Below are 15702 nucleotides of genomic sequence, written 5' to 3' on the forward strand. Positions count from 1 at the left end.
ATAGTTTTGTTTTCTTTGGGTAAATACCCAGTAGAAGAATTGTTAGATTACACAGTATTTCTAATTTTGTAGGAACCTCCATACTTTTCCAGAGTGGCTGCCCCAGTTTACATTTCCACCAACAGCATGTGGGGGTTCTCTTTTCTCCACGTCTCCACAAACACATTATTTCCTGACTTTTTGATACTAGCCATTCCACAAGGCATGAGGTGTATCTCACTGTGATTCTGGTGTGCATTTCCCTGATGATGAGTGATGTCGAGCATCTTTTCATGTGTCTGTTGGCCCTCTGGATGTCTTCTTTGGAAAAATGTCTGTTCAGATCCTCTGCCCATTTTTCAATTGGATTTTTTTGGTGTTGAGTTGGGCGAGTTCTGTATATAGTTTGGGTATTAGCCCCTTACCCGCTGCTTCACTAGCAGATATCTTCTGCTACCCAGTACATTGACTTTTAGTTCTGTTGGTGATTTCCTTTGCTTTGCAAAAGCTTTCTAGTTTGATGTAGTCCCGGTACTATTCATTTCCCTTGCCTGAGGAGACATGTCTAGAAAGAAAAACAAAGCTGGAGGTATCATAGTCCCAGATTTCAAGAGCTGTAGTAACCAACACACTGGCATGAAAAAAGACACACTGATCAGAGGGACAGGATAGAGGTCCCAGAAACTCAGACTTACGTGGTCAGTTACTTTATGACCAAGGAGGCAGGAGTGTGTGATGGGAAAAGAATCTCTAACGAATGGTGTTGGGGAAACTGGACGGCCGCAGGCAGAAGAATGAAACCGGACCGCGCTCTTACAGCACACACAGAAATAACTCAAAATGGATTAAAGGCCTAAATGTGAAACCCGAAACCATAAGCTCCTTGAAGAGACCACAGGCGGTTTCTCTCCCACTGGCTGTAGCACATTCTGTAGATCGGTCTCCTCAGGCAAGGGAAACAAAAGCAAAAATAAAGTATTAGGGGACTGAGGTTTCCTTTTTGATAATAAAATGGGGGAGTATATATTATAAATACACATCCAAACTTTTACTCTTTTCCCTACATAAAAAAAAAAGTAGACAGAAGTAGACCTTCCGAACCGCTTGCCGTCCCTTTCGTTACTGGGAACACTGGAAGTGGTCCTCCCAGAAATCCACTCGCTTACGCTCCGGGTGTCCCTCTCGGTGCGAGCGAAGACCGGCGGAGCATCAGAGCCGGCTTGGAGTCGGCTGTGCTGGCGGGTAGGGAGGCGAAACCGACCGGGTCTTCCGTTCCGGAGAACCACGGCTGTGAAAAGGGCTCGCACGTCCCCTCCGAGGCGCCTCCGGCTTCCCGGGCACTTGCCGGTGAGCCTGGGACCGCACTGAAGGGGCGGGGGGTGCGGTGAGGGGCCCCGCGGGGAAGATGCTGCAGTTCAGGAAAAGCAAAGGCTGCGGCTGGGTTGAGTGGCTTCCCGGAATTTCATCTTCCGAGGGCTCATTCCTGGATGCCCTTAGATGTTTTTCCCGCGGGCATTTTGGGTGCGCCGAGAGGGCTGTGAGTGTGATTCTCAAAGAGGAGGGTTTCTGCAGGTGCGCGAGGGAGTCCGTCCTTCCCTTCGAGCACCTCGTGTCTCTCTTTGTCCTCCAAGCCCCTCTTGCATTTTCGAAGCAGACAATGGCCTCTAAAGCCAAGGCTGGGAAGGGGCCGCCGTCACCCGAGCACCCTGTGCCGTGAGAGACGCTGTCACCCGAGCACCCTGTGCCGTGAGAGACAGAAGCCGGAGCCGGGGGAGCCCAGTAATAGACTGCGGGAAAGCCTGGGGAGGACATCGGAGGCCGCAAAGCCGAGGCCGTCCCTGCTAGTGTCCTTGAACCTGCCGCCGTTCAGAGTTGTCTGGGGCAGAATCTCCGTGTCTGTCCACCTGTGTACCTATGCAGATGGCAGCCTGCTGTCCCCTGTGCCCAGCTTTCCACCTGCAGCCCTGCAGCCCTCAGCCCAGCCAGAGCAGTGCGCCTCCTCTGGACCCCGGTCTCCCTTCCCTAGACCGCAGCGGGGAGCGGATTAGGACCTAAGTGGGGTCTGGACCCCTCTTGTTCCTGCTTCATTTCTCCTGAGACATTCTCCTTTGCCCTTTTCCCAACAGTCCCTGCCCAAACTGCCCCTTCCTCATCTCAGAATACCACCTTTTCCTGACTCTGTCAGGTCACAGAAAGAGCTTCTCTCAAGAGATCTCTCAAGAGATCACAGAGTTTTCAGGTCTGTGAGACCCATTTGTTTGGGGGGAACATGGAGACCTTGGTCCACCAGCTGTGCAGTGTAGTGGGCGGAGCTCCAGTGTGAGCGTCTCTGGTGTGGGACCCAGACAGATGACTACACACTTGTATCCGAGTTTCTTCATCTAGGAGACGGGAGGTGGATAGCAATACCCGCTGTACCGGCTTCTTGTGAGGATTGATGAGTCCTCGTGTGTAAATGCTTCACGAACGCTGGTGACTTGTCGTTCTCTGGCACGCCCTTCGCCAGGTTGTTCCTGGGGGTCGGAACAGAGATTTATTCTGTGGAATTACCAGAGGAAAAGTCTGGACTGAACTCCCCGTGCTCAGTTCCCCTTTCCCTTGACTTCCGTGAGCAACACCCACCTCTGCTTAGGGCTGTTGAGGGAACAAGAGGGGAGGGCACCCGGCTGGCTCGGCCCAAGGAGCACATGACCCTGAATCCCAGGGTTGTGAGTTTGAGCCCCACATTAGGTGTAGAGATTACTTAAGAATAAAATCTTAACTATAAAAGCGAGAAAGTGAGAAGGTAGAATCTGTGGTTTCCGTCCAGCTTAAAACTTTGCTTATTTCTCATTGAGAAAAGGGTGTTAATAACTACAATTAAAAATTAAGTCAAAAGAGCTAAAAATGGCCAGAGACGTCATCCCACTGGGCATCTGTGAGTGGATGACACAGAGCCAGTTCCTTCCCAACTGGTTTTTACTGACCTGAAGCATTAGTGAGGGTTTCTGGTGTCATTTATAACTCCACTGGCAGAGGCTTATGGGGACAGTGACCCCGTGAATGTGGATGTGTGGTGGTTCGAAGTCATTTCTCAGGATCTCACTGAAGTTGTGACTCCTTGGTGTACGGGCTTAAGATTTCCTGAGTGTTGCTCATCATTTCCAGGGTCAGTGTTCGGAGCCTGGTTCATGTCCTAGGACACAGTGATGGCACGAGTGGCATTTGTCGAACCCACTTTCCTGTTCCAGCCCAGATGTCAAGGCTGTGGCTGGGTCTCCACGGCCGAGGCCCTCCGACTGGTTGCAGTGTTGCCTGATCGCCTTTTTCTAGGACACGGGCTTTCCGACTTTGGGTGGCAGCCTTCACTATAAAATGTGTTCTCTGTATTGTGATCCGGTCTGCAAATTTTGAAGTACATCTGTTCTTACTGTTTGCCCTGCACTCTGGTATTTTCTCTTCTATTCTGTTAAACTTTTTCATTGAGCATACTGGTTAAGACCGTCGTTTGGGTCATGACCCATAGTTTGAAATGTGTCTCCAGGAACTGGAGCATAGGTAGGCTTTGGCTGGGACCGGATGAGGCAGAGTCATTGTGAGGGCTCTCATACCCTAGGTAGGTAGCTGTGGGTTACTTTAAGAAGTGTTCACGATTAAACAGATTTGGGGAGCTCTAAGTAAATAAACAGGTTCTTGTATGTAAGGACTTTTAGAGCATTTAAGACAAGCGGTGCTTGGTGGACGAGTTACATCAAGTCACCTGGAAGCATTTAAAAAATGCAGATGAGGGCGCCTGGGTGGCTCAGTGGGTTAAGCCGCTGCCTTCGGCTCAGGTCATGATCTCAGGGTCCTGGGATCGAGTCCCGCATCGGGCTCTCTGCTCAGCAGGGAGCCTGCTCCCTCCTCTCTCTCCGCCTGCCTCTCTCTCTACTTGTGATCTCTCTCTGCCAAATAAATAAGTAAAATCTTTAAAAAGAAAAAAAATAAAAAAATAAAAAAAATAAAAAATGCAGATGATTTGTTCACCTGACATCCTGAATCAGCCCCTCCACGAGTGGGGTTAGGAAACGGTTCAGAAAAGTCCAATAAAATGGGCCCAGGTGATCCTGACAGGCTCCCATGGTTGGGGGACATGTGTGTTGTGACTCTCCCAACGGGAGACCTCACAGAGCATTTTCCCTGGACTCCGTTGCCTCGGGAACCCCTCTTCTGAAGATCCCTTGAAACCCAGTGATCTCTGAACACATGTTGGATAGTATTTTCTGTAAAACGTGTTCCACTCCTCATTAGGAAGAAGTGGGCGCTTATATTCATTATCGTAAAGTAAAAAAGTTTCCCTCAAACTTTTGTACCAGAGACAGGTCATCTTCTGCCTTTGGCAACTCTGATCCAAGCAAAGGTGACGAAGAGTTCATAGGTGCCAACAAGCAGAATCAAATTCATGAATTAGTTCTGAGAGTACATTTCCACATCTTAAATTTCAAGTGCAAATACTGCTACTAACATTAACCACGTCCACAGTGGCCAAAGTTGTTTTTGTTTTGGAAGATAACACGCAAGCTAAACGTGCCTCTGGGAACTCATAAAGTACTTGATTGTTCATTAACGGTAGTGCTGACACTCGTGAGGGCAGGAAAACTTTTTAAAATTTACTTATTTATTTATTTGGGAAAAGCACGTGCGGAGCGAGAGGAAGAGAATCTGAAGCAGTGCAGAGCCTGACCCGGGGCTCGATGACCTGAGCCCTAGTCACGAGTGAGTCACCCCACTGACCGAGCCACCCAGACGCCCCAGGAGAACTTACTTTTAATCAACCAATAAAAGTGTTGGTTAGAGAATTACAGGCAATCCCGACTGATGCACATTCTGGTTGTTTATCTGCGTGCATTCCTGCTCCCCCACCTGAGCGTCCTTTTCCTCCTTGTGAAAGGACAAGTGTGGACGCAGGAGGCTCCGCGTGGCGGCCTGGCTTGTCCACGGTGCTCGCCACGCAGAGTCAGCACCCGGGATGGACTCAGTCCGCAGGTAAGGGGGGTCATCCTGCAGCGCTGTGTTCCTGTAACAAGTCTGGCTGTGGGGGAGCGGCCGGGGCCAAGTGGAAATAGCACCTCACCAGACTGTGCAGGTGTGGGGATGGGGGCGTGTTTCCTTAACTCGTGTTAGCAAAAGCGGCTTTTCCGTCAGCATATCTGCTCCGACGTAGAGATAGAGCCGAGTCTGGCATTCAGTTCAAAATACTGGGCTCAAAGTTCTGTAGCTCTTCAGGAGGAGGGTGAGGCTTCAGATAAAAATAAAATTCCTGCCTGCTCGGTTTACCGTTGGTAATAGAACTTGAAAAGTAGCAGTTTTCTGTAGATAGACGGTTGTCTCTTTAGATGGGTCACGGCATCGTTTTCTGAATTGGGGAGTGGAGGGGGGTGCGTGGGAGAAGGGTAGTGTTTGCCCCTGATGGTGTGTCCAATGCTGTCCCCCCGCTTGGCCCCTGTGTCACTCCCATGATCCTATCCAGAGGTGGTAAGTGCCACTGTATCCGTCTCTTACAGACGATGTTGAGGCCTAGGGACGGTGCCCTTCCCCAGACCGGCCACTGAGCTGCTGCGGCCCGAGTCCAGACCCTGCTCAGGGGTTCCAGCGCCGGTGCGTGCTCTCTGCCACACTTTGCGGCCTTCATGCCCTAAAACTCTGCCTTTTGCTTGGTGCCTGCCTTGTTGGCCGATCTGGGAGCTATGGGCCAGCCCAGACCAGGCGTCGCCTCTGCGAAGACACTCGGGGGAAGCGTGGCCAGAGAGTCATCCGCCGCTGACTTGGCTCCGGTTCTCCGTGCGCTTGTCTTTGTCCTCACTGCGTGACTGAAAGGAGGATGGAGTGTGCCACGTTATGTGTCCTTTAATACAGGAGGTGGCAGCCTCATCTATTTTTTTTTTTTAAAGATTTTATTTATTTGACAGAGATCACAAATAGGCAGAAAGAGAGGAGGAAGCAGGCTGAGCAGAGAGCCCGATGCGGGGCTCGATCCCAGGACCCTGAGATCATGACCTGAGCTGAAGGCAGAGGCCTAACCCACTGATCTATTTTTTGGGAAGCAACGAGTAGGAATTACATGAGCTGAAATTTCCTGTTCAACTTCACAACACTGTCCTTGGTTTGTGGCTTTTGAACAGTCTTCAGGAGACCTACGAAGCGAAAAGGAACGAATTTCTGGGAGAACTTCAGAAGAAAGAAGAAGAGATGAGGCAGATGTTTGTGATGAGAGTGAAGGAGAAGGAGGCGGAACTTAAAGAGGCAGAGAAAGAGGTAAGCCCTAGGCCTGTCTCCTCGGGGCGGGGCCAGGTCAGCGAGCTGTGTGACGGGCACGTCCCGGTTTGCAGAACCCCGTGCGCTCCTGCGTGCTCTCCGCATGTGTCTTAGCACACGAACAGCAGACAGACGTGGCGAGGAAGTGCCGGTCAGGTGTTCTTAGCCCCATTTTCCAGATGATAAAACTGAGGCCTGGAGGTTAGATGATCTCTGCAGACACATAACCCAGTATGTAGCGCAGCTGAAACTACAGCTAGACCTTAGGTCTCCAGGTGAGGTCCCGTGTTCTCTGTAGCTCTGTATTTCCTCAGTTTTAAGTCTTGCAACGTAAGAGTTGGGATTCTGGGACCATTATTACAGTCTGTCCACCAACTCAGTGAGCCAAGCCTTGGAGGGGCCCCGGGGTGCCCCCTGCTGGGTGACGGTCTCCACGCTCTGCGTCTGGCTGTGGGCCTCTTCCTGGACGGGCTCACACTCGCTGCTCCAGGTCCTCGAGACTCCATGTCATTGCCTGAGACCAGGCCCTGTTAACCGCCTCCTGGAAGTTCGCACGGATTTCCGCTGTGGCACGCATCCCACTGAGACGGGGGCGGGTGGGGAGAGACGACAATCTCCCTGTCTCCGCCAGCAGATCAGGAGTATCTCGGGCTTGTACATTTCCAAATTGTCTGCACGGTTTCCTCATCGTTCCCTTTAAAGTAATCTTTATCAAGACAACTGAACGTTAGTGGCTGTTGAAGTAGCTAAGCCCTCGGTATAGTTTTGCTGCGGAGCAAAGTTGATCCTGGCTTGTTGGCTATAGGTACAAAGCGGAAGCCGGATAGAAATCTACAATTACCTAGTAAGAGCTTTGTTCTTACTTCTTTCTGTCGTTCCTCCCTCCCTTGTTGCTTTTGTTTCTGCCTCGTGATAATTTTCTAAATTCGATTTGTGAAGGAATTTGCCAGAAACCTCCTAACAGATTCTTACTATTCCAGTAGCCTGTAGTCTCTGCATCACTGTGTCTGTAAGTAAGTGTATATTATACACTTTGAAAAAGGACCAGAAATCCAGAACTACTCTTACCACTTGGGTAAATCGCTAGTTCAGAGTGTGGATAATTTTTTTTCTTCTTTATGCTTCTTGCAATGACCATGTATTTTATTATCAGTAAGAACGAACAGGATTCCCTTCAGTGTGCTGGTGTCCAAGTCTGAAGGGCGCGTCGTAGGGCTTGGAGGGCCGCTCTCTGCGCCCCGGGGCTGCCTCCCCCGGCCCCCCACAGTGCAAGACGGCGCTTCCATCGCAGGTGCAGCAACACAGAACGTCCTTTGTTTTTGAACAGACGCACGTGGCCTCCAGCAGTACCCATCACTCCCCTCACCCAGCTCAGCCCCCTCTTTCCCTCTCCAGCTCCATGAGAAGTTTGACCTCCTAAAGCGGACACACCAGGAAGAGAAGAAGAAGGTGGAGGACAAGAAGAAGGAGCTGGAGGAGGAGGTGAGCAACTTCCAGAAGAAGAAGGCGGCCGCCCAGCTCCTGCAGTCCCAGGCGCAGCAGTCTGGGGCCCAGCAAACCAAGAAGGACAAGGATAAGAAAAAGTAAGCGGGTGTCCCCCCACGCTTCGGGGCCCTCTTAACAATTTATTCCTCTTGCATGTTTCCGCTTTTCCCATTTACAGACTGGAAGCTGGTCTGTTACCAGAAAGATAAAGGCAAGTCTGTTCTCTCCAGCGCAGGGAAGATGGTACAGGTTTCTAAAGTGTTCGTAAAGGGTGCACAAACGTCATGTGTAAAACTGGACCGTAGGGCCACGCGGTCGGGGCTGGAGGAACCTGCTGTCCCCAGCGGCGTCTTCTGCACCAGCGCTAGGACTGGAGGAGACGGTCTGTGTCTCTTCAGTGCTGTCCGGAGACAGGCCTCGAGACTCCTGATGGAGGGCGTCCTGAATGGACGGTGCTTAAGATCGTTCTCTTCTGCGGCGCGGCTTGATAGCCCGTCACGGAGTCTTGTTTCCCAAGGGGAAGACTGGGACAGACGGCCAGGGGCCACCCGGTTTTCCCCTAAGTGCGACAAGCTGGTGAGCTGTGGGTCCGTACACCTTCCCGTTCAGACGCCCCCCGCCCGCATCCTCAAAGCACACGAAAGAGTATCTGAGACACAGCCTCGATTTCACGTGCCACGGGTCAGGTCCCCTCTCGGGGTCGCCGCTTCCCGTCGCAGCGGCAGTGGCGGCCGCCTGGGTCCCGCGGGGTTGCGGGCCGGCCTCGGCCTCTCGCGCCAGCCGGTCGGCACGAGCGCAGGGCGGTTCGGGCACCGTCGCGGCGGGCGCAGGGCAGGCGCAGGGCAGGACCAGCCTTCCCGCCCTCCCGCGTCTGCTGAGCGGCTGGGGCTCTCGGGCCGCGACAGGGCAGCCCGGGACGGGCGTCGGGGTCCTTAGTCTTGACCCTCCGGGGCCAGATTCCGGGTTCTCGGGGACGCGCTGGGGAGCGCGCGCGCACGAGAGCCGCTGGGCGCGGGGCAGGCAGAGGCCGCGGGGGTGCGCGCGGCGGGGTCTCCCGCTCCCCGCGGGCACGCGCGCCCCGACGGGTGTCGTCAGGTGTCCCGATGCTCTCGCGCCGCGACGCGCGGAGGGTTCTACGCGCACCTCCCACACTCGGCCTCCGCGAGCGCTGAGCCGGCAGGACGCGCGCAGGGCGAAGAAGCGCGTTCTCTGGGCCGCGGAAGGTCGTGCGCGAGGCGCGCTGCGAGTGCAACGGCGTCGGTCCAGACGCGAGTGATGGAGCCCGCCGGGCGCTGGAACCTGAGTCAGGCCCGCCTAAGTCTGAGCGGAACCGCTGGCCGCCCCGTAACCCCGTCCCGGAAAGCGTCCCGGGCTGTGCGCGCGGGGGAGCCGCGGCCGCTCGCTGGGTCGGTCCCGCGCCGCCCGGGACTCCGGCTCCTCCGGTGCAGACGACGGGAAGTCACGGGGCCTGGTTCCCCTGTTGACCCGAACTCGCCCAGGATAGAGTGTGTGCGAGCGTGCGTGTGTGCGTGTGTGTGTGTGAATGTGGGTGGGTGGGTGTGTCAGTGTGTGTGCATGTGTGTGTGAGTAGGTGCACGCACGTGTGGGCCCACATCCGTAGGGATGGATGAAACAAAGCTGCTGACTCACGGCTTAGGAGACCCAGAGTCAAGTTTTTCTTACCCTGAAGCACTCGTGTGCATAAAGGTACACGTCTTCTAAGATCTTCTTAAAAGACCAGCAACGTTCGAGGAGATGCCCCGCGCCCTGGACGTGCCTTGAAGCCACACAAGCCACATGAGCTGCTCCGCACTGTGCCTCCGTTGGACAACAGTCTGTGTAGGGACAGACTTCCCGGGAGGGAGGTTTCTCCTTGCCCTTGCAATCATTTTAGGTTATTTTCATCCCAACCTCGGGCCTTAGCATTGTATAATGCCTTTCAAGTTCATACAAAATATGTGTAAATTCTATTTTAGCCTTATTTATACATTCTCTTGTATTAGTACTAGAATTAGACTTCATTTGGTGCACAGCAGTGACCAGATTTCGTACCTGACAGTGGCACATACTTTTTGGGTAGGTTCTTAACCTTTTCTACAACTTCCCCATCTGAACGCCCAAGGCAGCTGCCAGTTGGAGGCCTGGGTGTGGAGGTGTAAAGGACCCCCGCCCTGCCCCAGGGGCCCCGGGGGCAGTTTGGGCTGGAGAGCACACAGGAAGACGGTCACCGGAGCGGCACTTTGGAGATGAATGGGAGACTTCGTGTTCTCCCGTGCCCGGAGGCGATGCCGGGGTCCCCTGCGTGCCCCTTCAGAGCTAGCTTTGTTGCGGGGAGAAAATTGTTCTAGAAAGAGATGCTCACTTATTCACTCGCTATGCTTCCACCTTGAAAATTAACTCCGTGTTTCTAATAGTTTCAAATTCTGTTTTGCTCTTCTGGGGATGCGCCCCCTTTTTAACATACGTAAGGCTTTATACTTCTTGGCCTGTGGTGCCACGAGAGCCCACATTTCCTAAGGTAACAGTCAAAGTAGAGCCGGCCGGGGGCACCTCCCGTCCTCCCCAGCCGGCGCTGCCCAGGGTGAGGCCTTCAGCGGACCGCGTTCCTCCATTTGGAAAACTTGGCACCACTGCCGTTGCCAGGAGGCCTGGGTGGTGACGTTTCATCCACCCGGAAAGGTTTTAAAATCCATCATTTACAAATGGTCGCTGGCATCCGAGAACGACAGGTTACGCAGCGGCTCTCGGGGACAGTGTTGTGCTCTGCCCCCAGCGCTGCGGCCACCACCACCGAGTGCTGGTCCTGCTTCCCCTTCCCGAGTGCATGCGTGGCCCATCCCCATCCCCTGCACGCCAGTCCCCGAGTCAACGGCTCAGAGACGGTGCTGCAGATTTATTCTCTGACTCCAACCGCCCAGACACGGAACGATGCGCTTCTCTTCAGCGCCGAGGGGAAGCCGAATTAGTAGATAACGTTCTGTGTTATTTGAGAAAAAGAAAACCTTCCATATAACATGGAGTGGCTTCAAGAAGTCACTCCTAAACTCTCAATTACATGCAAATGGAAACTAACCGTGTGTTCTTTAATTCAGTATTAAAATGTTGCTTTTGCTTGTCCTGTAGAATAGCTTCCTCTGATGCGTGGTTTTAATTTCTGTCAGTTCCATAATCATTGCATGAGCATTCACCATCACTGAATGCTGGTGCTGGCGCTCCTAATTTTCCTTTCTTTTTAATTTATTATTATTTCTAACTGTTTTGTTTTGTTTTTTAACTTGCAGTGCAAGCTTCACATAAAGCCTGGCAAGCCAAGGACGGTCCCGCATTCACCTGCTTTTGCAGTAATAGTGTATCTCTGCCATCTGTGTCCTTTTGTTTTATTTCGTTATTTTTTTTACCCTTCCCCAGACACCAGTAACTATTAACTCATTTTGCTGAATGTTGTTGGGTAGCGGAAAATGACAGAACAAGAGAATGACACCAAAAGCTGTGTGCCGCTGGACTTTGTTTCTGGAAAGTCAATGATTTGCCTTTTATGCCTGTTCCGAGCAGCGGGAAGCATGCCTGTTGCTTGTGTGCCGCTTGGGACCGGGGGCCAGCGGGTCGCTGGCTCCGTGTACGTCTGTCGGGAGAACTCGTCACCGCCTCAGCAGCTGAGCGCTCGTCCCGATGCCCCGATGCCCGTGACGGCTGTTTGCTCTTCTCCATTCCTCACCCCCTGGTGGCAGGAGCCCGCGACCCACTCTGCCCCTCCTCCATCCCGCCCCAGCCGAGGTGGCCTCCTGCACAGGTGGAACAGGGGCCGGCTGTCAGGACTGTCACACCCGCATGGGATTCTCATTATGATGACATTATTGGACCCGTGCTGGGGGTCTCTTCAGACCATCCCCTCTTACGGCTTTAAACACGCGTCCAATCCCCCCTCTCCAGTCTTGGCCAAGTTGGACCACAGTGAGATAGTGCATTGTGTTCCCTTTTATCAGCGCGACCTTGACCGTGTCCCCGTCGGGGATCTGCAGGGTCAGGTAGTGGAACGTGGCCAGAAGCTGCGTCCGCGGGAGGACGGGCCCCCACGGCCTCCCGCGCTCACAGCAAGCGGCGCTCACCCTGTCCGAGGCGGGGCTGGCTCGGGGCTCGGTGCTCGCTGCTGGTCGCGCTGCGCCCTCGTCGGGAGGAGAAAACTGCGGGGCCAAGGCAGGTAGAAAGTCTGTGACCAGCTGGTGTCCTCTGCGGCCCCACTTCTGGGGGCCTTGCCCGTTCCAGGGGCGCAGAGGAAGAAGGGCTAGAAGGGCTGGGGTTTCAGGTCCGGCTGTCCCCAAGGGTCTCCTCCCCCTGTCCCCGCGCTGCGGCGGCAACCGTGGCCGCAAGGGTCAGGGCCACCCGGGAAGGCCACGCAGATCCCAAACCACACTCGGAGCGAGGGGGCGTGTGTCCCCGCCTGTACCGCTCCTTCGGGGGCTTGTCCCTTGTCTTCCCGGTCTGCCCCGCTGCTGACAGCCCCGGGGGGCTGCGGGTCCTCACGCAGCTGCTGCCCTGAGCCACCCCCGCTTCCTCCGGCCCCCGCCGGCCACACGCTGCGTAAAGGGGACAGACACACACGGTGACCCCCGGACCCACACGCACCCTCTGTGGTCGTTGTCACAAGTCTCTGGTTGCTTCCAGTAGTTTCGTTCCTTCTCTTCATGCTTAACCACACGCTCGGGGGAAGGAAGTGAGGGTCTCCCCGGACCCAGGTCCGCCCTTAGCCGGAGTCCGGATTCGGTTCCGCTGAAGGCTGAGCCGGGCCTGGCTCGGAGCCGCGGGCTGGGACCGCGATGGCGGCACAAAGGCCGGGGTGGGAGCCCCTGGCCTCGTGCTGTCGTCGTGCTTGTCGCGCCCGGCTGCTGGGCACGTCCGCTGCGCCGAGGCTGACCTGGCTGCGGCCGCGCCGAGGCCTGACTCCCGTGTTGTGTGCTCCGGCTGCTGCTTGTGTGTGAGCGTTTCTGTGCCTTCTAACAAAATACGCTTCTCAGTTCTGAAAACGGTCCCCTCAAAATGACCGTTTTTAATGCAGCGCTGAAGCCTTTTCTCAAAAGCGAGCCTCGCTGCGAAAGGCATCCAGCGGACTTTGATCCCAAGATTGCTGATGGATTGATTCCCCCATGAAAATTGTCACAACAAAATAAACCACATGGAGAGTCAGGGAATAAAAAGTCAAAAGAAAGTTCTAGAAGCTCGCTCTCCCTTTTTGAAAAAAAAAAACCCACCAACGTTTCTCAACTCTCTGCCCCGCTCCCTGGCCCTGTTGGGTTGGTTCTTGCTGCCCTTCTCTTCTTTCTGTGTCTGTGCCTTTCTTCACAGTAGTCCTTGGCTCTGCACGGAATAAATGACCCCTCAAATCTAATTGGATGTGCTTTCGCCTCTGCATGTAAGTACGGCACTAAGAAAACCTGGAGATCTTTCTGACTTTTTGAAATTAGAGAAGCAAATGGGATAGATGGACCCCCCCCCCCCCCCACTTTCTGGAGGGAGGTAGGGAGGGAAGGTTAGAGTAGCCTTTATTAAGAAAAAAAGGAAACACTAAATATATTTAAAATAGCCATGTTTGTACCTTCCCCACAGTAAATACAAATTTAGCTTTTCCTTGATGCCGTGTGGAAGTCAGAAGTTACTGTTCCAGGCTGCGTTTCGCACAGCCTGTGGGCATCACTGGACATTACAGAAGGTCCTTGGTTCTGACTATGGAGTAAAACTAGAATAAGAAATGACCACTTTCCTTTGGAGAAAACCAAGAGGAAAATATTTTTTATGTTAGGTTGCTTAATTTTTTGAAGATCTTGGTTTAATGGTCTTTCCCTCCCGCTGACTGCTGGCAGTGAACACACCTTTTTTTTTTTTTTTTTTTTTTTTTTTTTTTTTTTTGCTAGACAGCTCTCGGGGCCTCTCCCCATATCTTCTGTTCAGCCACAATGACCATTGCTTTTGGATTTTAGGTCCGTGTAATGGTTGTATGTGCAGTAGAATGATGGAAAAGCACTTATGAGAATTTTCTGGCAGTTAGGGACTTTGTTTTCCCAGCTTAGGCTCCTCATTAATTGGTCAGAGTTTTGTCCAGAAAGGGCCTCTCAACCAGGGGAACATTTAAGGTCACACTGGGCACAGGTTCCTTATTGTCTTCCTTCTCTGCTTTGTAATCTCACCAGCAATAACACTTATTCTCCATATCTCGTGCACCTCAAACGGACGGACTGGGTTTCTTCACTTTCTGACATACCCCTACGTGTTGCACACACACACTGTTGAATCTGGGTTTCAGCTATTACCAACCCGTGTCATACTGTGTCTCGTGTGGTCCTTCCAAACCCGTCCTTTTAGATCCCTCTGCTTTGCCGTTTGCAAGTGTCTGAAATCGTCAAGTCTCAGCTTCCAGAAAGTCTTGGTTCCACTGACAGAATCTATAGGTGATGACTCTAGTGGAAACTATGACCTACAAAGTCTAGATTGTATGTAGGTATGAAGGGAATTTTTTAAATAAATGAAAAGCTGTGAACAGCATTAGAACTTTGTCTATTTCTTAATTTTAAAATATGCTGATATGCCTTAAACTGTAGTTGTAGATCACTGTCATTTTGCTGTTTGAAAATAACCAATGTGTTTCTAAAAGTGTTGTGTAATCTACTTTTGGTGTTAATGCAGAACTGTCGTATGTGTAAGCTGCATGTTAGACACTTGTCTTTTTTAAAAACTAAAATAATTGTATTGATCTGAAGTATACCATTTTTTAAGTACGAAAGTAGTCACGTAGCTACCATGCTCAGTAATTTGGTGTCTGTTAAGGTAGGAGAGTGATGCGCAGGTAATCTATGCCTGTATCACTAGTGCCAAGACACGAAGTGGGCGAAATATATTTTTACCCAAACGATGTGTGCCCTTTTGTGAGTTCTTTTCAGTCCGTGTTTGGTATGCGTTTGTACACACGACTCGGATTGGATAAAAGAAAGAGGAGTGAAAGAGTCTCGTGCTTTCCTGCCTCGTCTGCTGGGTTTCAGACGCTCCCATCCGGGCAGCAGCACCTTCTCCGAGATCATTGCCTTGTGGTGTCCTGTCCCTCACGTGTGGTCGCTGCCTCCCTCCCTGCCCACCCCCTTCTGTCCACCCCGGTGTGGGCGTTGCCGGGGCTGCTCACAATAGTGAGCCCTTAAGCTGACGCACCGGCACCACCGTCCTTCGCAGCTGTGGTAGAGAAGCCCCCGCCCCCCTTTTTTTCAGCTTTTAAGAATCAAATTTGAATCTGAATCTTTCTCTTTTCTCTTCTGTAGCTTCTTCTTTATGTAACCATCCTGTTGACAAGCCCTCCTCTCTCCTAATGGACATAGAGCATTAGACGAGCAGGAGCTGTGTGTTCACGTGTCGGGGAAGAGTTGCCTCATTTCCACCGTCGCTTCCTGTTCTTTTAAAGTCCGGGTCAAACACGCGTCGCTCTTTGTTCTTGTCCATGTCTGTTACCAACCGCTGCCCGCAGTGGTTACCAAAGCGACTTGTCACTACCCCAAACGGTAATACTTAATAACACTCACAAGGAAATTGAGTGGAAAAGAGAACGTGGGCCGAGACCCATGGTAGCCGCGTGTTGGGATCCTGTCGCGTAGCTGTCATGTTCTTGAAGCTGCCGATCTGAGAACTCACGACTGAAGACGGCACGTACCCTACCCTGGGCTGGTCAGCACCTCCAGGGCCCACAAACTCGATCTCATGTTAACTCCAGACCTCTCTGTCCCGTGAGCGACCTTCTGAACAGCCCCAGCGGGACCCTCAGCCATCAATCAGGCCATAAGAGCTGGGCAACATCCTCCTACCTTTTGTTAGTTTTTATGGGTTGTTTTGGAGTTTGGGGGTTTTTTTTTCAACTTTTGGTATTGCATGAACAGAGATGGCTACAATTTTTTAATTTGGAGTGTTCTATTGATGCAATGTTTTTATTTTTCA

At 52.5% G+C, this 15702-nt stretch overlaps 3 protein-coding genes across 5 annotated transcripts in view; all 3 read left to right on the forward strand.

Moving 5' to 3' along the window:
• SEPTIN11 (septin 11) overlaps window positions 1-15702 on the forward strand; it is a 95209-nt gene that overhangs the window by 74073 nt on the left and 5434 nt on the right. The window contains exons 8-10 of one of the 2 annotated variants that reach the window (XM_047719604.1): window positions 6120-6252; window positions 7648-7835; window positions 15036-15697. In XM_047719604.1, coding sequence (XP_047575560.1) covers window positions 6120-6252; window positions 7648-7835; window positions 15036-15051 — 337 coding nt within the window. In that variant the 3' untranslated portion in view covers window positions 15052-15697. Of the gene's footprint in view, window positions 1-6119; window positions 6253-7647; window positions 7836-15035; window positions 15698-15702 lie in introns of those variants that run through there. The other variant, XM_047719605.1, reaches the window with a different exon arrangement.
• On the forward strand, window positions 7842-10862 carry LOC125093877 (uncharacterized). The gene is made up of 2 exons (XM_047719612.1): window positions 7842-9290; window positions 9329-10862. The coding sequence occupies exon 1, from the start codon at window positions 7891-7893 to the stop codon at window positions 8671-8673; it is 783 nt and encodes a 260-aa protein (XP_047575568.1). The 5' UTR covers window positions 7842-7890; the 3' UTR covers window positions 8674-9290; window positions 9329-10862.
• Window positions 11047-14636, forward strand: LOC125093876 (uncharacterized). Of its 2 annotated transcripts, XM_047719611.1 has the most exons (3): window positions 11047-11835; window positions 11891-12253; window positions 12297-14636. In XM_047719611.1, exons 1-2 carry the CDS (start codon window positions 11196-11198, stop codon window positions 12229-12231), a joined length of 981 nt encoding a protein of 326 aa, XP_047575567.1. In that variant the 5' UTR covers window positions 11047-11195; the 3' UTR covers window positions 12232-12253; window positions 12297-14636. The 2 variants fall into 2 exon arrangements, with proteins under 2 accessions (XP_047575567.1, XP_047575566.1); XM_047719610.1 differs by having other exon boundaries at window positions 11891-14636.

Source organism: Lutra lutra, chromosome 2 (assembly GCF_902655055.1).
Source record: "Lutra lutra chromosome 2, mLutLut1.2, whole genome shotgun sequence".
NCBI lineage: Eukaryota > Metazoa > Chordata > Mammalia > Carnivora > Mustelidae > Lutra > Lutra lutra.

Coding starts and splice junctions, on each gene's coding strand:
- LOC125093877 (XM_047719612.1), top strand. CDS start 7,891: ATGTTTCCGCTTTTCCCATTTACAGACTGGAAGCTGGTCTGTTACCAG.
- LOC125093876 (XM_047719610.1), top strand. CDS start 11,196: ATGACAGAACAAGAGAATGACACCAAAAGCTGTGTGCCGCTGGACTTT. Junction 11,836..11,890: donor TCCCGCGCTCACAGCAAGCG/GCGCTCACCCTG, acceptor TCGCTGCTGGTC/GCGCTGCGCCCTCGTCGGGA.